A 23,749-nucleotide genomic window follows, 5' to 3' on the forward strand; every position below is an offset into this window, starting at 1 on the left:
AAGTTTCCAGGAATTGTTCGCTGGCCAGTTTGAGACTGAGCTTTCTTCACACACTGATCGGTGCCAGGCTTCATTTGCTCAAACAATAAATGTTACTTCCACATCACTTCTGCTCACTCTCAGGGGAGCACGAAGCCCACCACAGGAAGAAGACGTGAGCTTCTGGCTATTCTGACTCAATGTGATGGGATACTGAGTCACCCAGAACCACATTCTATCAGAGCAAATCACAACCCACTGATTATGTACAAAGACCCTTCCACCTCCCCAAAGAAAACTTTTACATAGCAAAGATGAAAAATAAATCTACCAGTGTCTCCAGAGACAGACACGATCATCCTAATCTTATCCAAATGAAGACCAGTTAGAGGGCTTAAAGCACAAGTCTCCCATGCTGTGACAAGAGATAGATCCAAGTCTGTAAACTCTACTTCCACTAAGAGGCAGGTCATCCCTACACCCAATGTGGATTTAAAAGCAGAAGGATGGATGTGGATCTTTAAAGCCCACCTGTCCACAAGCATTACTGAACAACATACTACACAGGTACACGTTTCCCAGAAAAATCCACTTGTACAGAATTTGACAAGACCCTCATCTTACAAATGGAGCCCAGCTGGACACCTAGAACCACTACTGAATTTTTTACCAAAGTGAACTGCTTATTGAAAGCCCTGCTGGCAACATAATAAGTGGATGGAAATTGCTGGCTTAGGTAAGTAAGTGCGTAAGTAAACTTGGCAATACGCACTTGCAGCCCAGAAAGCCAACCGCATCCTGGGCTGCATCAAAAGAAGCGTGGCCAGCAAGTTGGGGGAGGTGATTCTGCTCCTTTGCTCTGCTCTCATGAGACCCCACCTTGAGTACTGTGTTCAGCTCTGGGGCCCCCAACACAAACAGGACGTGGACCTGTTGGAACGAGTCCAGAGGAGGGCCACAAAGATGCTCAGAGGGTTGGAGCACCTCTCCTGTGAAAACAGGCTGACAGAGTTGGGGTTGTTCACCCTGGAGAAGAGGCAGCTCCGGGAAGACCTTATAGTGGCCTTCCAGTACCTACAGGTAAAGACAAGAAAGCTGGAAGAGGGACTTTTTGCAAAGTCATGTCATGATAGGACAAAGGGTAATGGCTTGAAACTGAAAGAGGGTAGATGTAGATCAGATATTAGGAAGAAATACTTCACTGTGAGGGTGGCGAGGCGCTGGCACAGGTTGCCCAGAGAAGCTGTGGATGCCCCATCCCTGGCAGTGTTCAAGACCAGGTTGGATGGGACTTTGGGCAACATGGTCCAGTGGAAGGTGTCCCTGCCCATGGCAGGGGGCTTGGGCTAGATGATCTTTATAGTCCCTCCCAGCCCAAACCACTCTATGATTCTATGAAACTGTCCTCACTTACATACAGCCCTGCGTCCTAAATCAAAAAATACAAGTATAATCATAACATTTGTTTTTTGTTTTGGGTTTTTTTTTGGTGCAACCACAGCATAAAACATATCATAAAAAAAAAAAAAAACCAACAGCTAGTTGTTGGTTGGTTGGTTCTTGGGATTTTTTTTGTGGTTTCTTTTTTTTTTCCTAAACACAGGACACTAAGGGCACCATTTCCAACAATATCTTCTTACTCATCCTCTCTGACGGCATGCAACATGTCAGGAAATAAACAGAGCAAGAACATGAATGGATAAGAAGAATCTCACTAAAGAAATTTCAGTGAGATTTAAAACCTGGCATGATTTACCACGTACACATCGTAGTTGGATATTGGAGATAAACGCCTTCAAAGGAAACAACACAGATTTCAGACACCAGGACAGGGCACACAAAGGTCCACCCCCCCACATACGTACACCTTCCCCATCACTTGGTTACCTGAGTCTTGCCAGCAGTCTCCAACCTTCCCCTGGGTCACTGCATGTAAGAAGGGGGAATGTCTCTTGTGTCCTGCCCTTTTGGAGTCTCTCTCCTCACCCCTCCTATGATTATCTCTAGGTTCAGCATCATGGTGCTTCTCATCTTGCACCGTTCTGTGTGACAAGTGGCCCTGATGACGAGACTTGTGTTTTTCAGGATGCACCAGCTGGCTGCCACCCTGATGCCAGGTTTCCTGCTCAGCCTCCAGTTCCACCTCAAGAAGAGGAAGGTGCTTTTTTCTGTCTTGCCTTGTTGGCTTTCTGCTGCACCACGCCTGGTCTGCGAGTCTATGGTCGGACTCCAGGTCAAGACTGAGAGGTCTCCAAGCATTCTCTCTGCCACCTGCCCTCCTCTCCCGCAGCTCCCAGCTGTTGCTGTGGTCATGGGTGCCATGCTCAGACTCTCTTTCCAGGTCAAGGCTGGGATGTCTCCTGGACCTCCCCTGGCTGGCTGATTTCCACTCCTGCCAACGGTCACCGCTGGGCTCACTTGGATGAGGAGACCTCCGACAATCCTCCAAGGTGGAATGCCTGTGTCCACAGGCACCGTCGGACAATGGCGAGGGTGCTTCTCGGTGCTCTCTCTGCCAGCGTGTGTGTCTGTCACCACTACGTGCCCTGCGAGGCTCAGAAACCTGCTCTCTGGGGTCACCCCAGGGGTGCTCTGAGCAACAGGGGGGACAAACAACGAGCAGGTTAGTGGGGTGGGGGTTAACGGCAGCTCAGCAAGGCCAGACTCACAGCATGCAGATGAGGGAGCCTGATGCTAGGAGAAGCTGGAAATGCAGGCAAAGCATGATGGGGTCAGGAAGAATAATAATGGGGTAACCGGCTTGCAGGATATAACATGAGACAGCGTGAAATGACAGCCTGGCTAGCAGCAGGGCAGCACAGGAGGCAACGGGGTTGGAGTAGAAAGCACATGTTCAGCCTGAAAGTGTGTCCAAGCACCTCCTAAGGACATATCAATATATTGGGGCTGAAAAACCGCCAGCAGAGTAGCTCATCTCCTGGTGATGTGTCACTGCTGCAGGATACTGAAACCGCCAGAGAAAGGCTGGCAAAGGAGGGCACAAGGTGCAGGTAAGGCTGGGAGGTGATGTAGGTGGGGACATAAGGCCAGGAGGGGCCAAGCAGAGGGTCAGGTTGGATCCTAGTTCATGAGCACCAGTGCCTTGCCCTGGCTTCAGGCACAAGGGTTTTCATCAGAAAAGAACAGCCTCACCTAATGAGGGGAAGACCCACGTAAAGCAAAGAGAAGGAGACAAGTGGGATGGAATATTTTTTTTTGACAGCAACAATGAGATGATGGATAGCTGCAGCATCCAGGTATCTTCCATCCGACTGTCACATATCTCTTGCAGACCCAGAAGTTTCAGGGCCCACACTTACTCAGTGCCTGAACAAAAAGTTTACACTCTGTTTGCAGAGAGAGGTATGGAAATCTAAGGGCAGGATAAGACTTCACAAAACCCTGGCTCCTGACCTCAGCAATGTATCTGGAAAAGCTGCTTACTCAGCAGCTTGGCAGAGTTGCTTCCTCTGTGCTTTCCAGAAAGCAGGTGGAAATTTTCTTTGCTTTTAGTTTCAGTAATAAAACCTAATACAGCTATGAGGATACAGCAGTCTGTCTGTATACAGTCTGTTGTTCAATTTATTTTTCAATCAACCTATTTGCTAAGAAAAATCATTGTACTGAGTGAACTATTATCTCTCTCTACAACAGCTTTTCAGAATAAAGGTGTATTTCTGGGGAAAAAAAAACCAAACCAAACAAAAAAAAACCACACACCAAAAAAGCAAACCAAAAAACCTGCCTTGAGGCAGAGGCTGACTTGAAACAGAACTACAAAAACACACCCAAAAACCCAAAACTTTCCTTCTCCACAGGTCATAGATTTTTTTTTTTTTAATAGTATCTAAAAATATTTAAAATCTATTTCACTGCACATGAACTGCATCCTGTTGTAATACATAGCTCTGCCTTCCTTACAATCATCTAGATTTTGGGGAGGTGAGAGCTGGGGGAACAAACACACCAAAACTGAATGTTCTCTTCAAGTCATTCTATTCAGAAAAATCTTTTTCAGAGCCAGCAAAAATACAGCCTACAGAAAATCCACCTTGGAAACAAATCTGTGTGACTTTTATCCAGAACAGGTATATTTTTAAAAGCCCAAGAACTGTAACAGGAACTGCTGTGGTTACTCCTAACTGGTTGGTTTTTGTGTTCAGTTTTAGATATTCACATGATTTACAGGAAAGAAATATCCAAAAAAAACCAACAACTTAAGCGACTTACTGAACAACAGATACCAGAGCCTGAAAGCAAGAGTCAGATTTTGAACAATACTAACAAGGATCTAAGAATTAATTCAATTTTGTCATTAAGGAAAGCTCATACAGCAGCAGAGAGCAGGAGATCACAAAAGAGCAAAGCATGGGCTGCGCTGGGAAAGGATTGCTGTAGGTAAGGCAACCATGCCAGACAGCCTGAGCAGATTTGCTTTTGGGGTATCTCAGGGCAATTAACTCCTCAGCAGGCACCGGTTCCTGCGGCAACTTCCACAGGGGCCACGCAAACACTCTTTAGGTCCTGGTGTTACTTGCCCAAGAAGCAAGCGACTGAGCGAAACACAGAAGTGTTTTTCATGGCACAGACACTTCTGGGAGGAACCATGCCTTTTTTCATGCTTATTTTTCCACTTTTTCAGAGCTCAGATTGCTTTGGAGCAATAGCCCTAATCCACATTCCTCCTGGATGTGGATAAGTTTTTATTCAGTCTCAAGACAGTCTAAAACCCAAACAAAGCAAGGGCTATTTTGCTGTTGTTGTTGAAGTTTGCAAGGAATGACGATGATACAAACCAAGGATGCTGAAGCCTAATCAAATGGTGCCCAAGCATTTAAAAGGTTCCAGATAAATGGACTAGATCCAGGCACCAAAATCAACTCCAGTCCATTCTAGTTTTTAAGAAGCATGGATCAAGAGCAGAATTACTACGAATGATCAATCAAAACACTTTCGAGCCCACCTCTGAGACTACTGATTACTTCAGGAAGAAAAATTAGACCCATGCAACATTCTGCTCTCCAAATCCATATCAGTCTCGGTTCAGAGAGACACAGGCTTTTGTCAGCTGATTTCTGTGACAAAAATCCACCCTGTCATACCATTTCTACATGGCAACACTATTACCTATACTGTATTTTTTCCAGGGACTCATCCCATTTAATTCTGAAAATATGAAGTGTGGGTTGGCCATAAGACTCCAAGATCAAAGACTTTCCCAGCTCTGTACACATAGCAGGACTTGTGGTCATGAAGTTTCCACTCTGTTACTGTTTTGCACTTTGTTCTTTGTGTTTTCTTGGCCATCCTTGAACGTCTTCCGAATTGAAACTAAAATACTTTGTGTGAGTTCAAATAAAAGACATTTAAAGTCACCAATGGCATTGATGTTAAAATGAGAAATAAGAGGTCTGATCTTCATCTTCACAATCTGTTAATCAAAAGCAGCCCATCTCTTCCTCACCACATTTTTTTTAAAGAAAGAACACAAGAACCACCACCAGTGCACAGCAAAGCCATCCCCAGATTGTTCCATAATTAAACACACCCTGATTCTCTCCTCGCAATTTGAAGAAGGTCTGTATTCAATCATAAAAGCCAACCAAGAGAAAGCAATACAGCGCTGTGGGTCGTATCTTTTCCACAATGTACAGTCCCAGATGATAATCACAGCAGAGACATTCTGAAGAGATGACCTTGTTATTCAGTAAGTCATTCAAAGCAGTTGTGCTAATTTTAATGCTTGGATACATACCTGCAAGGAGTTATTTTTGAAAGGCTCTTCCACGAACCAGCATTTATTCCTTTTATGCACGCAGCCATGCCAGCATCACAGATGAGCACATGGAACTATTTCTTTTCAAATGCAAGCATGAAATTGCATCTGCATTTCTCCCCCACATGCTTTCAGTGTTACACAGAAGTAACTGTAGCTTATCAGCTACTGTCTTTTTCCACAAGCCCTTTTAATACATGCATGCGTGGGTGTGCTTGCACCTACACACACCACACACCTTACCCCTGTCCTTTAGGCCATCTTCTAGGACATCAAAAATTATAAAATTCTCTTCTCTGCTTTTTTTTTTTTTTTTTTTTTAATATTTCCTGATTCTGGAATGAAGTCTGATCCTGACCCTGGAAACTGATGCAATGCTGCATGTTGAATGCAGGACTGTAGGATAAGGGAAACCTGTATGGAGTTGCCAGATAACCAGGTTCACCTATACTGCCAAGATCTGATCTTTTATCTAGCAGAAACATACCTCCATTTTCTTCATAGACTGTGTGTCCCTGGGATTCTGGGTAGCGCTTCTTGCGCTTTTTCTCTTCCTCCAGTTCTCTCTCTTGAAGAAGACGGGCAATGTCCTGCAGAGAAGGAAGAAAACAGATGTTAAATTTCCCCCCTGAAAAATATCTCTAGATTCTTCTATTTAAATTCTTCATTCAATAACAGAAATCCTTATAGTTTAATTTTTCAGACGTGGCACTGACAGGGTTACACTCAAATTCAACCCCTGGGCTGGACAGGGCTTCCAGCTTAGTGGCTGACACAAGGGACCATCTCACCAACCAGTATCCAAACTCACCCAGGCCCAGCACTGAGCTTCCAACCCCGCTGCAGACTCGCAGGTTCCTGTTCCACCTGTACATAAGCCTGCAACGCCCCAATGGCCAAAGCATGGCAGAAGGGACTGCACATGTGACCTTGGGCTTTAGAGAATGGATTTCACACAAGGGCACGCACACTCACATGAGCGGGCTGGACCTCCCCCCTGGACTTCACCGGAGGAAGAAAACTAGGGGCATAGATGTCTCCAGCTGAAGGTGCTTCTGACTGGAAGAAGTTCCCAGAGCAAGTTACGAACTCGCCTCAAACTGGCTGTAATTTACAGGGACTGTAAGATGCCAGGCAGGGAAATGCATCAATTTGACAGACAGATGCTGAAGGAAAAGAAAATCAAAAGGGACGTTAGGAAAAGCAGACTAGGTGCAAGGCAGAAGCACTGCAGGGACTGTAGCTGTTTATCTTCTGTCGCAGTTTTGGTAGATATGCCATCAAAAAGAATAGCATTCCATTTGACTAATGGATCAACAAGACCTAGCAACAGCAAACAGCTCCCTGGGGCTTGGTCATTTGGGGCCCTGAAGCTTGCAAGTGTGGAGCTAGTCTGAAGCTAGGAAGAGAGGCTAGAAGATACCAGCTGGGAATATTAGCCCTTTGGATGCTATTCATTTAAGCCCTTCTAATCCTCAGGACCTTTACAGAGCCATGCATGTGGAATGTACATTGCAGGCAGGAAAGGCATCACTGCAATGCAAACTAAGAGCCAACACCCTCCAGAGCAAAGCCAGCACTAGAGGATATTGGATGTGTGTTCAAGTACAAACTATTATTTCAGGATTCAGAACAGATCTGCTCAGCTTTGTGGAGGATCTGGGGATGCCACAGGCTTTACACACACACACAAACAAACAACAAAAAAAACAAACAACCGAAAAAAGATTCCTTCCCCTGACAAGATTAACCTCTTTTAGCAAGTACAGTAAGTCTATAAATATATGGGCTTAAGCACATTATCTCCAGGACAACTCAGGACTTGCAAATCCACACAAACCACTTCTTATATTATCTCCAGGACTGAGACAACTCAGGACCTGCAAACCCACACAAACCACTTCTTACAAACTGGACTTGTAAGCAGATAGGCTTATGGGTTTGTTTAAAAACCCTGCACACCAGACGGGATCTGCCTCAAGCACAGCACCAGCATAGCACCGCTAGACACAGCTGATACCAGAGCACTATTGCATAAGCTGGGCACCTACTATACCCTCATGTGTGACAAATACACGACTATTGTGGCATGTCCAGCACTGATGTAATGCAGAGTGTCCTACAGGGTGTGTGTATAGATGCTGTGCTGAGGCTACAGAAGGAGCTCTGATGTTTGTCACTGCCAGTTACCAAAGCTGAGGCACTGCGCAGCCTCACTCACATTGCTCAGGCTCTGCATCAGCACAGAAGCCCACCCGTAAGAAGTAATACTGGTGGGGACTTTGGAAGGAAAGCAGTCTCCATTCAAACTCTCCAGAAGTCCTTTTGCAAGGGCGGGCAGCACTGCCACACCCTGGTACCCAGATGCAGCCTAACTCAGTCCACAGCTACATTTCAGCCACACCTGGGAACTTCCCATGTACCAGCAGTAAGGCAAAGCATATTTATGACTTCTCATTACTTTGAGCCACATTAATCTGAAGATTGCTCCCAACAGCACAAGATGGTCAGCACGCTGGTTTGTCAGGTCGCACGGACCTGTTGTCAGACTGCCGACAGCCCAGCCACTCTCTATGTAAAGCAGGAAGGAAAGGTGCAATTCCACAGGCAACGTGAACAGTATTGCATCCCTTTCACCTTCCTGGCAAAAATAAGACAGTTACACTTATAGCACAAATCCTTTAGCCAGTGTTCCTCCCACCCCTGTTACAAGCTCCTTTTGGAAGCCTTCCACAACTACCAGGGCAGCCCTTCAAGCTGAAGGAACATAAGGAGAAGCCAGACATGGATGGCTGGACTGAGGGTCCCGCTGAAGTCTTTGTACCAAAAAGGTGAAGAAATTATGACCCAGGATTCTCCCAAAAGCGGTACCTGTCTTCTTGCATTTGAGAAAGCAAGCAGATCTCAGAGTGCATAAACAATTACAACTTCCTACACCGGGGCAACGAACACCTCAACAAGACCCACCTATTACTTGCCCTCTTCATTAGCAAGGCCACTGGCATCAGCAACCCTTGTGACCCTGGAGTGTGAGGACTATAATTATATCTTATTCCTGTAACAGGACTCCCCAAAATCTCTGTGCATACAGAGATCTGGAAAGACCAGAACTGACACCACACAAGCCAACTCCTGTGGCTAATGACCAAGAAATGCCGGCACTGAAAGGGCTGCTACAAATAGCCCTGCCATCCCTGCAGCTTTAAAGGTTACCTCGTCTTTTTCCTCTTGCCTGCGGCGCTGCTCTGCTTCAAATACAAGCTTCACTTGGATTTCCTGAGCAATCTCGCAGTCCTGTCGTTCTCTAGAAGGCAAGGAGACAAGGATTATAGGCAGCTAAAGTCACAGGCATCACTCAGCCTGGAGAAAGGGATAAAAGAGCTAAAGAACCCATCTGATTTACACAAAAGAATTATTACCCAGTATGAATGCAGAGCCTACGAATCCTCACCGGGGACTAGAGCTCCCTGTACTTACTGCTGGCCAAATTTAGGAAATAGGTCCCAAAACATTCACAATCAGAGCATAAAGCAAGAGAAAACGGATTCATAGGCAGTTTGCCAAGAAGGGAGGTAGATACCATAGGACAGGGCAGACCAAGGTAGCACATGGGAGCCTGCAAAGAGCCTAATTCTGCTGAGGAGTTTCTGTACACGTGGTACCAAAGGAGGGGTTCAGGGGTATGGTTACCATGGGCATTTCTGGGCAGTGGTTTTCACATGAAAGTCACACACAGAAATGCTGATAGAAAAGCGTGGTACACAGGCCAAGCTGAGGCTGGAGGTGGCAGTTCAGTAACCTATGAGAAATGCCACCGAGGTGGGACAAGACACAAAAGCAGAACCGGTGCCAAGAGACAAGACAGTGATGTGTCAAAACAAGGGGTGAGGGAGCCATCATCACAGTGCCAGTGTGGCTGCAGCAGCAACACAAGATCGCATTGACTGGGGACAGACAGATACTAGAATAACAGAGACATGAAATGAGAGTTTCGTCTGCGTGGACAGACTGGGAAGGTTATATTTCTGGGATGTCATACAGAAAGCATCTGCAAGAATTGTGCCATACTCAGCAACTTGCTCTGATGCCCAGCAACAGGCTGGAATGATGGCCAGGGGTTCCTCAGGGCAACCCTGAAAAGGGCTGAAGGATTAGAAAAGAAAAATTAACAGCTCACTCTTTCAGCACTGTTGAAATTGAGCCAAAAACTAGCTCGAAACAGGTCAGGGGGAAGGGGAAAATAAAATCAAAAGAATAATAAATCAATGAAAGCTATCTCTGCAACTGAGACTATTGAAAAGCAATGCATAGGAGATGAGAATGGGAACAGCAATAGGCAAAGTTTGCTTTATTAGAATACGCTCTTTTGAAGAATACACTGACACTGATCAGACAGGTGATGGAAGGCCTACCAAGAGCATATTACAGAAGTCAAGCAAGTATTTCAAGAGAAGCAGGTTCAGCTATGCCAAAGTTGTGCTGTGTGGGCTGGAGCAACTAGTTCTAGGCTTGATCAATGATCAGGGTATAAACGACTAGTGAACTAGGAGGCAAAGGACTGAAAGAGAGTCTAGGACATGAGTGGAGGAAACTAAAAAAGTAAAGGCAGACAAACTTTTGGTAGCAAAACAGAGAAAAATGGAGCAGTCAGTGGCACCACAAAGCCTTCTTTCATAGAAAGTGAAGAAGAATGAGAGAAGTGGAAAGAGTGAGTATGTGGCTTAGGGTGGCGAGGAAGGACACTGCAACAAGAAGAGGGTTTAGAGGACAAATGCCACCAGGAAGCAACTAATCTGTCATAGGGAATGGAAATGAACACACAGCACGAGGGAAAAGAAGTTTCTTTATTTCTGTCAACTGCTCCTTGGAAGCAGACATGCAGTTGAGTACTGCATACTATTTATATCCCCTTCCCCAAACACACATGAACCTCCAGGCAGTGTCACAACACAGTATTTCCTTCCCTTTCCCAGACCACCACATTTGCAAACACTTGTGCATATCCATAAACTGACGTACGTCTAGAGACACCCTGGAAGGCATTAATGGATTTCAGTGTTTGTAGGGGTGGTGTTAGCAATAGGTAAAGCATCAGTTTCTTCCATCCAGGTAATAAAACCTGGCATTGTGTGTGTGTGCATGTATGTGTTTCACCTGACTCAAGGGACAGAGCTGTTCAAAGGCACACGAGCTCACGAAGCAGCAAAAGAACCTGCCATATGAAAGGGGACCTTGGCAAACCTCACACCAGCAGGGAACCACAGTCCCTCAGCAAAACAATAGCCGAATATGCAAATCCTGGGAGCAGGCTGTCAGTGGGCCTAAGAGAGTGGATCCCTTATGACCCCACTCTCAGAGGACATGAATCCAGGTAGAAAAGTTAGAAAGGTCAGACATATCAAGGCACTGCATGTCTCCAGTTCCCTCAGCACCTGTGAACAGAGCTAAGGTGCCAAGTTCAACAACACCAACTGACTTGCTAAATGCTTAAAATACATCTTATCGCAGACAAACAGGAGACAGAAACAGCTAATCATCTTTCAGAGCCAAGGCAACAAGGTCATTGCCTCTCCATTTGTAGCAAAGAACACCAGAAGTAATGCAAAAGCAGAAGCATTTTCTTGTTCCTGATGACACGCATCTCAAAATACGCCATATCCATCTCTTAAGAACCACTGAACAGCAACAGAGGATTAGATTTTAGGTTTTATTGCTCAGTGATAATTAAATACTGAGACTTGATTAGTTAACATAAGCTAGCGTTTCAACTTGACTAAGCAGAAGAAAACAGGTTAAAGAACTCTGACAGCTCTTCTTATCCTTCATTTCTTTAGTGCGAGTTCCCACCAGTCCCCAGAAATCAGCCAGAGCAACATAAGTGTCACCCTCCCTGAACATCACACCTATGTGTCCTTCGTTCCCAAGCAGCCGGGAGTGTAAAGTGTGCCAGGGAAACAGTTTAGGAAAAAAAAACGAAAAAAAAAAAAAAAACACTCAGTTTTCAGTGATCAGAAAGCTCCCATTCACATTGCCAACTAATTGTTGCCAGATGAGGAGGGGAAAAAAGTAAAAAAAAAAGGGGTTAAGGGAACTGTTCAAAGGAGCTGTTCACGTTGGTGTAACAGAACAATCACAGCACTGGGAGCGAAAGGAGGAAAGAGCATATTTTCACAGTATTTCCAACAGTTATTCTAGCAACCTTGCTACTATGCTTGGCAGTGTGCAGGCTGCTCAGCTAGATGTGAGAGATGCTTTTAAAGCAGCATGAAAATCAGGTTTGATGCTTCCCTAAATTCTCTTAGAAAAGAAGAAAAATTATTCTCTCATTTATCTTCACAAAGTCTTTCGGAGAGAATCTATGATTTGAAAGACAGAAGAAAGCCCATAAATTTGAAGACATTTTTATGTTCCCTGTTTCTAAGACCACCCAGTTCTTCTCCTTTACTTCTCCCATCACCTTGCAGTGTCAAACTGTCCTAGACAATACAGAAAGCAACAACAGCTAGGATCATTCTGTTGCCAGAACACGCTGATCTTGCACAAGGAGGAGACAGTGGGAACATACAAAGAATTAAGGAAGAAAAAGATTCAATTACAAAAGGATGGCTCCAACTTTTTTTACTATTCTTGCAAAAGAGCTCATGCTTTCAGGAGCAGAACTGCTGCTGACACAACATTTTGCATCAGCATTTCTCCTGTAAGTTGGCTCACAAAGTTTGTAAATCCCATTTTACAGAGCCCTACAACAAGAAAATTGTTTGCAGCTCCCAGCAAGTAACAAAAAGGAATCATCTCTGCCATACAAAATTAATTTTTATGTAGTCGTTTTCATGCTCACATCTCTAATTGGTAATGAAGACAAAACTATTGAAAGAAAGCACAGACTTGAGACATACACATGCATCTACCCAATGCTGCCAGAGTACACTGGGAACATTGAAAACAGTGGCTGATTTGTCACACCCCAGCTTCACATCTTTCATGAGGCGCTCCTTTGAAGCCAGTCCTGTATCTCACACATATGCAATACAGCGCTCTTCTACTCCATCACTGTCTCTGCCAGATGAGCCACCCAGGGTTTGTGATCCACCATGAACTGTACCTGGTGGGTGGCATCACAGAGCATGACAAGCCAGGAGGCAGCACAGCTGCCAGGAGATGCATCCTGCCTTGCAGACCCTGCATTTGCAGGGAGCCCTGTCCTCCCATCTCTCATCCCTGGGATCTGACTGAGCCCTGTCACACGACCCATTTGTTACACCTCACATGGCAAGAGACTAAAGGGGGGGGGAGGGGCATGCAAAAAAAATGCATAAGAAATAAAAAAAGAGAAAAGCACTATGTCAACTCTGGATTGGAAAGCACAGTTTGCTTTGCCCTGCACTGCCACGTTTCATTTCCATACCAGCTCCGCAGCCTGAGAGCCACAGCACACAGAAAGCCAAATCACAGGCCACGGGGTTAGGTTTGGTGTGTGGGGCCTGAGCAAACCTGCAGAGCAAACTGGATTGCTCGTTAGGCATCCTCCCCCAGCCGCTGTAGAAGACAACGGCTGCAAGAGCAGGCCTGTCCCGCAACACCCATCTCCACTAGTTGATGCTGGGGCAGCAGCTCCTCTTCCCAGGTCACCTCACACTGCACCATCTGCAAGCACAAGCAGGGGCTTTCAGCTGCTCAGTGCAGCAGGACACCAAAAAGCACTGCACCCAGCTCCTCAAAAGCACTCATCAGGCACAATGCAAACGTGCCAGTATCTGCAATTTCCACAACAGTATTCATCGTAACAGTGCATTTCTGTGGTACAGTTTCTTCATCCTCAGACTTTAGCCAGGGACAAGGTCGACGCAAGTGGCCAAGTTACCCCTTTGCCAACAGGCAGCAGAACAGGAAGGTGCCTTCTCATGGTCAGGCAATAGAATCTAAGCTGGGACAGGCCCCAGGACCACCTGCTCCCATTACTGTGTGACAGAGCTGAGTATTAATACTCTTACAGCAACAGATAGCCAAAGGAAAAAGGAAACAAAAGCAAAAGGCTGATCAACCTGAACCCCAGGTGCTGCCAACCAACTCAAAGGAGCTGATTTCAGGGCTCTGATCAAATGGGACTTGCATCTCAACAGCTCCATCCCAAACTCACAAGTCTTTTTGGTGTTTTTGGATTTGAGCACGTGCTTTCAGATCCTCCTCTTCCTGCAGTTGCTTAGCCACCTGCAAGTCATGTTGCACCAGACGATTACGCTGAACATTTGTTGCCAAGTGATGCTCAACTGGAAATAAACACAGACAAGAACTCTCAGATCAGCCTGCAGAACTTCACACTATGTGCAAGACAAAGCAGGGCAGGGGGGAGATTCCAGGCCAGAAAGGCAGGTAATTCCTGGCAGGGGAGCATCATGTAACATCTCTAAAGGTGGGGAAGTCCTGAACTGAAGTTACACTAGCAGCTTGAGATTGTCTTGTCTCAGCACTGAGGGGGCTGTATATGTGTGCCTGTTACCAAAACTAGATCTGCATATCTTACTTGCATGCAGGTTTACAGGGAATGCTTTTTAGGCTTTGGATTTCATTTTCTGGCTGTGGGAAGTTACCCTAGATTAATAAAGTCAGTCTGGAAGGGACCACAGAGGCCAGTGAGGATGAGCTGAACGTAAACCACTTCTGATGGATGCTTCCATGATTTGTTCTCAAGAACCTCTAGACGAGGGAACTCCTCACTCTCAACATAATCAGTTCCAAAATCTCACTACCTTTATATTTAGCAACAGAGCAACCGAGTGCTAAAGTGAGTCCTTTACCATACATGGATACTGCCTGCAAGAAAAGATGGCTACATGAGCTGCAGCTGAAAGCCATCTTTAATTCAGTGGTCTCAGGTTCCAGCAGCAAGGGCACAACTTCAGCAGAACCTGCGCTCTTGGCAGAGTAGCTGGAACGGTATTAGCACCTAGTACTGGTAGATACCAACAGTCTTGGCAGCCAGCAAAGCAGATTAGAGGCCACCACACCTGAAACTGCAATGCAAGCATACCTAAAGTAACAGATAAGCATGTAAAAAAAATTTTTTTTAAAAGTAAATAAAAAAATACCAGTCACTTTGAAGTTCCTGACTGTATTTTTTTTTCCCCCCTTTTAAGCCCTTGTAGTGTACAGCTGCCCTATCTCAAAATGTCTTAAAAGGAAGCCTCCACTCAAAAGGCATGCACTAGCAATTCTGAAGTAAGTAAACAAACAGACCTCTTCTAGTTGCACCTCAGGTCAGCCTATAAAACTTGAAGCTTCCAAATTCCAAAATTGCTAGTCATTTCTAAAAACCTTGCACAGCAACAAAACCTCAAGTGCACTCCTACATGCAATTTCATCATAAATGGCATAAACTCAACTCTAAAGGAGAACACAAAATTGAAACATTAAATGCAGCTATCTCTAGGGTACAATGTGAGCTGGGGCAGAATGCAGAGTAGCGTTACAGGACAGTGAAGACAGTAATAGTCTGTCTTCCACTGAAAAGAATAAAAATGAAATAAAAGCAGAGAGGATTTTTCTTAGCAAAACTAAACAAAGCCAGGTATCTTTTGGGGAAAATTTGCTTCAGCTTGTTCCAAAGATCATTGCTACTTACTCTCTTGTTCTTGTAAGTTATGGGCCAAGGTGTGATCTTCCAGAACAGCAAAGTCTCGACACACTGGACAGGGAAACAAAGCCAAAATAATTAGCAGAAGGGGAATTAAAAAAAAAACAAAAACCCAAACCAAAACACAACATCAGAAGAGTGAGGGCAGGGGAGCATACACACACAGAGACTTCTGACACACTTTCCACCAGCCAAGATCTGGACTTTGGACTTGGGTGTTTTCCCCCCTCCTGCACTTGTGGCTATTTTTGCATGCACTTGCTTCTTTGTCCCTGTTTGCATAAAAAGCCTTCTCCACTCCACCTCCACTTTAGTTTAAGATCAGGATTGCCCACACCACTACTAGATCAGACCTTGTGTACAAAACCCTGTACTCCTCCCAAATTTATAACGATGCCCACACTGACTGTGTTCAACTAAAACCAACAGCAAGTGCTTGTGCTTACTATGGCTTTCCTTGCCAGGTCAAAGAGTCTGAGAATAGTATTTTCTGTGCACTAAGGCAAAAGCACATACACCTCTCCAGAGCTGAGCAGACTGAGCTCCATGGCTCTCACTGCAAGCCATTTCTACCAGCACAGGCATCATTTTACAGTTGTCTCTTGTAAGCTTCATTGACTTTAAGTGCAGATGCCAAATTTGTACCTAGAACCCAGATACAGGATCAACCACAGCATTACCAGCAGGGATAAGCACAGCTTCTAGCACGATGAAGATGACCCAGAGACGAGGTAAACGGGAAGGAGATGAGCTCCATTTGGCACCAGTTTGAAAGCAGCAGATTTTTGCCAATGCCTATCACTTTCATGCTTGAACTTTCAAAGGAATGCTCTACCCACACTGTAGAAAAACACCAGTGTTTATTTTTAACTTGCTATGATAGGCAGCAGGGCAACAAAACACAAGTCACATACATATTGGGATAGGCGCACACACACAGCATCTGGTTCGGTCCTTTGGTGGTAGGTATGTATCAGCTTCTTGGTGAACCGAAGAAAAACCATGACCTGCGCCCCAAACTGCAAGATGGGGCCCCGCTCCACACATTGGCCATACGTGGGGTTCCTCCTTGCTTCTAGGAGAGTTTAAGGCAGTTTAAGGCACTGAAAACTTTACACTGCAGAGGTCTATCACTTGTTTTTCCCTCAATGTGACAAGCCAAACAGCTGAAGGACCTGAAAGGGGAATATCTCCCATTTGAAAGGTACAGCACAAAGCAGAGAACAACAAAGTGCTTCCAAAGCTGCAGAGGGAGGTACAAACTGCTGCTGCGCTCCACGGGCAAAACCTCTGGAGAAGACCAAGGTTTCTCTTTAGCAGAGCACAGCAACAGCCTAGAAGAGAAAGTGAAAATAACCCCAAAACCCCCAGAACATACCAAAACTACAAGGGGAATTTATGAGGAACCTGTTCACAAAAGGGTTCAGAGTCAGAGAAGAGAAGACATTTCCAGCACCACAAAGGGTGGAAAATACATGGAAATGAGAAGGTAGCTGTGTCTTCCTGAGCCACCATCCCACAAGCCTTCCCTCTTCTCACATTGACACATATGGTCTGCTCGAGAAGCATCGAGATGTTCCTCTGCACCCAGATACCTTCACAAAATAGCTAGAATTGTTTCTGGTTGTGTGTACTAAGAGGTCAGATGAATACGATAAAAGATGAAGTATTTAACAGAATTTTTGGTTGAGTCTTTCTGCACTGGAAGGTGTTTTACAGATAACAAAAGCTTCTAAAAGCTAGAACAGCACTTCAGGGAAGGAGAGTGACAAGCAGCAGGGTGGAGATGAGGACAAAGATTACGGTTATATGATCCCGTAGTGACTCACTTTAAACACATACAATTCTAGATGGTGCAATTAAGGTTTAGTTGTTACCTTTTTTTTTTTTTATTGCAGCTTCTTTTAAAAAAGGCAAGAGGATACAAAATGCTAAATAGCACTGAAATACTTCCAGTGGGCATCTGTGTATAAAAACAGAAACGCTAGCTTCAGCCGCAGGTCTGGAAAACCCACAGCTGAGTTGCAGGCAGCACTGCTATTCACAGGTGACATATGCAGGGTGCTTGGTGGGCACAAACCCATGTTTTTGTGGGATAGGGCAAGAGGACCTTGCCCATAGAGACTTTCATTCTGTGGCCCCTAATACTACTTCAGCATCATAGAATGGTTGTGGAACAACCACTTTCTGCTTACAACAAGCATCATCTGGCCTGCTGGAGGGCACATCCAGCCCCGAGGTTTGAGCCCTCCTGTCAGTTCAGAGCCAAGCAAAGATACCTGAAAACAGAGCTACAGTCTGCCCAAATCTAGGGGCTGGGTTTTACCACCACATAGTCAAGAAGCAGCACTTGCTCCTGATAGTTTAAAAAAAAAAAAAAAAAAAAAAAAAAGGTGGGGGAAGTGTTATTTTGTTATTTTTAACTGCAGTAGGTCTCTGAGCAAGTCCACTGCACAGCTGCCTGAACAGCTGTACTAGCAAGACAAGGCGGGCAGCACAGGAGCAAGAAATATGAACATTTCAGAGCTGCATAATTTTTGCATAAAGATTGCTGCTGTAAGAAACGCTTATGAAACTGCATCCCAGCCCTTCCCAACTCCTTTCTGTACAGGCTCATACACTGCTCTGATCCCCATGGCTCAGATCATCTGCCTTGCCAGTCATGGTGCTGATGGTGCTGGCGGACCTTTGCTCCATCCTCCCCAGAGGCATGTGTGGGGAGGAGGACATTTGTTTTGGTTTGTTGTTTTTTGGGGGTTTTTTTGTTTTGTTGGGTTTTTTTGGTGTTGGGGGTTTTTTGGGTTTGTTTTTTTGTTGTTGTTGTTTTTTTTTTTTTTACTCTATTCTACCCACATCCAGACACACTTTTTTATTTGTTTGGGAAAAAACATGTTGACAGAAACATGCTTGGCATACAGGCGAGAAAGTGGGAGGGCCGCTGCAGAACGCTGCTGCTCTTCTCCTGACAGTCTTGCACCAACTCCAGAAAAGTCTCACCTCCTCCGGTGAGCTGCTTTCCTACAACACAGCAACAACTGTTTAACCCTTCTGGACTGATGGGCCACTAAAAAAATTTCTAAGGAAAGCATGGACTCAAAAAAGTCGAGTGCATATACTGTTCTGTGTATGGATGGGCCTGCTTCTTCTAGCTGCTCCCCCAGAGATCTGTGAGAATTAGTCCATGGGTCTCTGGAGTTAAATAAATAAGCAAAAATAAAGAAAAACAAAACTCCTCTGGACTTCACGTCCTATGGGCTGCCAAGGAAAGCTGCTGGATGCCAGAGACATAAAGCAGGGACTTGTCTGGGTTGTTTTGGCTCTTCAGGACAGGTCTGTGCCATCCAGAGCTCAGCACCTGGGCCGAGAAGCACACACAGCCCAGGGTACCACCACACGCACTTCCCAGTTCACCACCCAAAGCAACCGGCCTCAGATCCAGTGCCACCCCTAACACGGCCACACAGCACCCTGACCCAAGGCTGTGCCCCGCCACCACCTGCCCTGTCTCTGCGGGCAGGGACAGACCGTGTGGGGACAACACCCTGGGACAAGCCACCAAGTTACAGGGCCTAAACACAAACGCAGGGACTGGGTCTTAGAACAGTGATGATTATCCCATCAAGATCCAGTACAGAGAGAGGAAGCTGGATGGTTTATAATGATTATGCTCATCACAGGAAGTTCCCCAGTGCACCCATCTCACAGAAGACACAGCACAGAGCAGGCTGGTGGGGCAGCAGCAAGCCTTAGGTTTGCTCACACATTTGGATTCATTTGTGCACTGGTGAAGAAGCCACTTGGCTGCGTATACACTCCCGTTAAGCTGCTCTTACAAACCCGCGAACGGATGGCTCGAGCGCACAGCCCTCACTTTGTGCTGCTGGAGCTGCTGGCAGGGCGGACGGCACAAGAAGACCTTTCATCACTGTCAGAAACTTGGCTGGGCTGGCCACCTCCGACTCATCTGAGCACATTATTCCCAAGTCCCATCAGCCTGAGGACAATGTGCAAAGGAAGATGAGAACATCCTATTATGAACACAAGGAAGCACTGTGAGCCAGCCAGGTGGCAAGAGATGCGGACACCTGCAACTCCCTAGCAAGTGTGCGGGCAATAGTAAGTGCAGAGCACTCCCTCAAGACTAGACAGACCCTGCGCCCATGGCAATGAGTCAAGTATGACCGCAGCTGCAAGTGAGGCCAAGGAAACCAACCCTTCATCCTTGAGGACACGCATCCAGCAATAGGGCAGCTATGAAATAACTGGAGATGTGCACCAGCCAGGCGTGGTCTGAAATAAAGTTTCACTGGCACCAGTCCTCGTCCTCGGCCCAGCCTCAGCACAGCCCCAGCACACCCATTACCGGGTATTATGTGCACCGGGTTTGTGCTGAGAAATAGGATGGCCCCAATGACAACAGGGACACATTCCTCCTCTCCAGGAGGCTTCATACTGAAGGGGAAAGAAGTCAGTTTCCTTATTCCCTAACTGTATGCCTGAAAAATGAAAGGTAATATTAACGTCACATTCACTGCTGCGAATTGACTTCCCATCCCTGGGCCCTGGCTGCGAGCCATCAGACAGTCAAGCAAGCAGCAGGGGTGCAATCAGAGCAGCTACAATTGGCAAATCCACTGAAGTGTGAAACATTAACAACAGGTTTACCATAGTCTGATTAAGCCAATCTGCCTTGGCGCAGCAGGGAGCACGCCTGGAATACGTGCTGCTGGCACAGCTGTCAATGAAAGGAATGCCAGCGCAGGAATCCCAGCCACTGCCACCGCCAGCAGAGGTGCCAGCTGAGAAGGATGAGGGCAGAAGCATGGCTAGAAGCATCATCCTTTGCAGCAGTGGTGGGCTGCAAAATTCATGCAGTGGCATGAAAGAGGGAGCTGGCTTGCTTGAGGGATCCTGAAGAGCCTCTCTACAAGCTCCAAGCACAGGTCTTCTCCACTGGCAGTTTACCCTGGAAATACTCCTTTCCACGCATCTGCACCTCTGAGGCTCTTGCAAGCATGGTTGCAAGCCCTGCCATTAGGGCTGAGATAAGAGCATCTCTAGGTATGACAACCTGGCAAAATTTCATTAAATAACCTTTTCCTTTTCATAGTCTGCCATCTGCCTCACTACCTTACTCCAGCATGACCTCAGCTCCACAGGTCAGCATTTCTAACACCAAACTGCTTCAAAGAGAGTGAGGTAACCACAAAAGAGGAGCAGAGGCAGCCATAGACGTTGCTAGCGATACTTAGGTGTGTGACAAAGAGGTAGGTAACACCCAGTAATGGGTGGCGTGAACATGCACCATCTCTACAAGATGTCAAACCCCACTGGCTTCTCAAGAAAGGCATACAACAAAACACCCCGTCACACTTCTGCCTGAAGTCAGACCATATTTTGACATCTGCTGAGGGCCGAAGGGCCCACTTGGTTCACGTGGCCCATACGCTATGCTCTGGGACATCGCCAAGTTCAGTGACCCAGGGGCCACACATACATGCTCCAAGCATTTCCTTTTGGGTCTTAAAAAACATCTCTTGCTCCCTACCCCCTCCACTCCCAACATTTTCCTGTCAGCATCATGTGCTGGATAATTCACAAAATAAACTAGAAGGTGTGAGTCATGCTTAGTTTAGACCATCTGCAGTTTTTGAATCCTCAACTGAAGGACAGGAGGAAGAGAAAAGACAAAAGTGACACAGGAAAAAAACAGTTTGATCAGCTAAAGTCACTTTTTAGGGCCTATAAAGCTGACAAATCAAGTGGCAAGCAGCAAGCACAGCCTGTTACAAGCCTGCAGTCTCAGGAAGATGCTGAGCTATGAAGATCCCTGCAGATTAGAAAGCAAGCTTGGACCTCGTAGAGACTCTCACCAGCAGGGACTGGCCGGGCTACTCCAAGCCAGGTAAACCCCCCAAAACTTGCAGATTGTTTCCTTGAAACAAAGCCAACGTGACCGAGCAGCCACTCAACCGGAGGTGACAGGCTGCCCCGAGGACAGTTTTCAGAGGAAACATGCAACTAGGACATTTCCTTTGCACCCCCAGCAAAGCTGTTTGGGAGATCCATGACCTGACCTCAGTGTTTCTCACTTCTGTCCTGTCTCTCCCATCGCAGCAGGAGATTCGCGCAGGCACTGGCAGAGGCTGGCCAGGACATGCCTTGGCTGCTGCAGCCGCTGTTATGCAGACAGCATTCCTAGGACATTGTTCACCAGGCACTGTCAGTGCCAAGGACATCAGAAAACTCATGCAGGGAGAAGGTGGCTACCAGGTGGAGGGCAGGGCTTGGCTGCCTGGGGAAGGGAACAATTGCTGCTTCTCAGCCATGTCTCATGTAGCCAGGGGCTACCAAGCAGCACAAGTAGACTGGGCAGCCCCACAGGGAACCAAAGTGAGAGGTCTCAGCCTAATTTCTAAAAGCATAAACATGCAAAACAAAAAAAGTATCGCCAAAGAACCATGGAGGTTTTATTGGCAATCTTGGCCTGGAAGCTAAGAACAGCTTGGGATTTGGGAAGAAGGTTATCCTCTCTGCACTAAGCTAATGCCTTGAGGTCAAGGCCACGAGAGGTTTGTCCTCTCTCTCTGCACCACTCTCCAACAATAAGCTCTTTCCACCCAACAACACTTTAAGAAGGAAGACTATAAAGATTTTGCAACCAAATCTTCAGAACACAACTATTTTTTAACCCACCTTGGAATAGATATCAGCAGCATTCACAAAATGCCTTCTCTGAGGTTACTTCTTACTTCTGTCTGCAAACTGTGCCACAGAGCAGTCCTCAAGCTGAGAGAGCATCTGCTGGACACCTCAAAGCAGGGGTGATGTGCTTGCAAAGTATATAAACATGAAGCTGAAGATACCCAAGATCACAAAAAAGCAGCACCACAAGAGACATCAAAAGGTCATTCCTAAAGCATGCCCCAGACACAGAATTTTATTAAGTTTATCATTCTGCCTTTATTACAGAAGGCTGACATTGGATAATTGCACCCTACACTGCATCACCTGCAATTTTTCTAAATAAGAGCAGTTCTTCTTATCCCCCAAGATTAAAACACAACCCATAGGTCGAGAATGTTAAAGATATGCCTTTGACTTCCAGAAGAAAATGTTGAAGCATTTCAATTATAGAATCATTTACGTTGGAAAAAAACCTTTAAGATCAAGTCCAACCATTAACTAGCACTGCCAAGTCCACCACTACACCATGGCCACATCCACCACTAAAGCAACACCACATCTACACATGTTTTAAGTACCTCCAGGGATGGTCACTCAACCACTTCCCTGGGCAGCATGTTCCAGTGCTTGACAACCCTTTTGGTGAAGAATTTTTTCCTAATATCCGACATAAACCTCCCCAGCATAACTTGAGACCACTTCCTCTCATCCTATCACTTGTTACTTGGAAGAACAGACCAACACCTACCTTTGTAAAACCCCCTTTCAGGTAGCTATACAGAGCATAAGGTCTCCCCTGAGCCTCCCATTCTCCAGGCTGAACAACCTCAGTTTCCTCAGCTGCTCCTCAAAAGACTTGTGCTCCAGACCCATCACCAACTTCATTGCCCGTCTCTGGACACACTCCAGCACCTCAACATCCCTCTTGCAGTGAGGGGCCCAGAACTGAACACAGCATTCAAGGTGCAGCCTCACCAGTGCCGAGTGCAGGGGGACAGTCACTGCCCTTGTCCTGCCGGCCACACTGTCCCTGACACAAGCCGGGACACTGTTGGCCTTCTTGGCCACCTGGGCACACTGCTGGCTCATGTTCAGCCGGCCATCAACCAGCACACCCAGGTCCTTTTCTGCCAGGCTGCTTTCCAGCTACTCTTCCCCAAGCCTTTGTTTAAGCTTGGGCATACAGACATACTTCAAAATGGCATTGAGCCTTAAGGAGTACTGGCCCCCATGCTTTGAAAATTCAGCCTTTTCAGCCAGGTCTAGCTGGGCCCCCAGATATGAAGTATTCCGAGTCACAAGAACTTTCCAAAACCTCTCATTCCTATAGACAACATTGCTGCTATAGCTGCCGTCTCCTATTCCAGAAATGTCTGTGCATTGACGAGCTGAATAGCTACAGTATTTTGCCGCTTTAAGGCGGAGAGCAGATATATAGGCCACAATACTTTAATAATCTGCAAGCCATTATCTGCCAAGCTCAGAACACAAATCTCTAGCTCCTTCTTGAGTGCCCCAGTGTCCACCAGCTGTACAGGACTGCCTATACCCAAAAGGTCACCAGTGAGCTCACACTGTGGACCCATCAGTAACATCCAGATGGAGAAGTATAAAAGCTTTAAGATTACATTGGTCAGGAATGGCTAGTTCGACACCACAGCCAAGCAGCAGGCAAA

At 46.1% G+C, this 23,749-nt stretch overlaps 1 protein-coding gene across 5 annotated transcripts in view; it reads right to left on the reverse strand.

Moving 5' to 3' along the window:
- CCDC50 (coiled-coil domain containing 50) overlaps positions 1 to 23,749 on the reverse strand; it is a 45,496-nt gene that overhangs the window by 11,838 nt on the left and 9,909 nt on the right. For 4 of the 5 annotated variants that reach the window (XM_055723259.1, XM_055723258.1, XM_055723257.1 and 1 more), the window contains exons 2-6: positions 15,375 to 15,437; positions 13,893 to 14,022; positions 8,969 to 9,059; positions 6,243 to 6,345; positions 1,867 to 2,571 (exon numbers count right to left, since the gene is read on the reverse strand). In XM_055723259.1, coding sequence (XP_055579234.1) covers positions 1,867 to 2,571; positions 6,243 to 6,345; positions 8,969 to 9,059; positions 13,893 to 14,022; positions 15,375 to 15,437 — 1,092 coding nt within the window. The remainder of the gene's footprint in view (positions 1 to 1,866; positions 2,572 to 6,242; positions 6,346 to 8,968; positions 9,060 to 13,892; positions 14,023 to 15,374; positions 15,438 to 23,749) is intronic. The other variant, XM_055723260.1, reaches the window with a different exon arrangement.

This window comes from Falco cherrug, chromosome 11 (assembly GCF_023634085.1).
Source record: "Falco cherrug isolate bFalChe1 chromosome 11, bFalChe1.pri, whole genome shotgun sequence".
In the NCBI taxonomy this organism is placed as follows: domain Eukaryota; kingdom Metazoa; phylum Chordata; class Aves; order Falconiformes; family Falconidae; genus Falco; species Falco cherrug.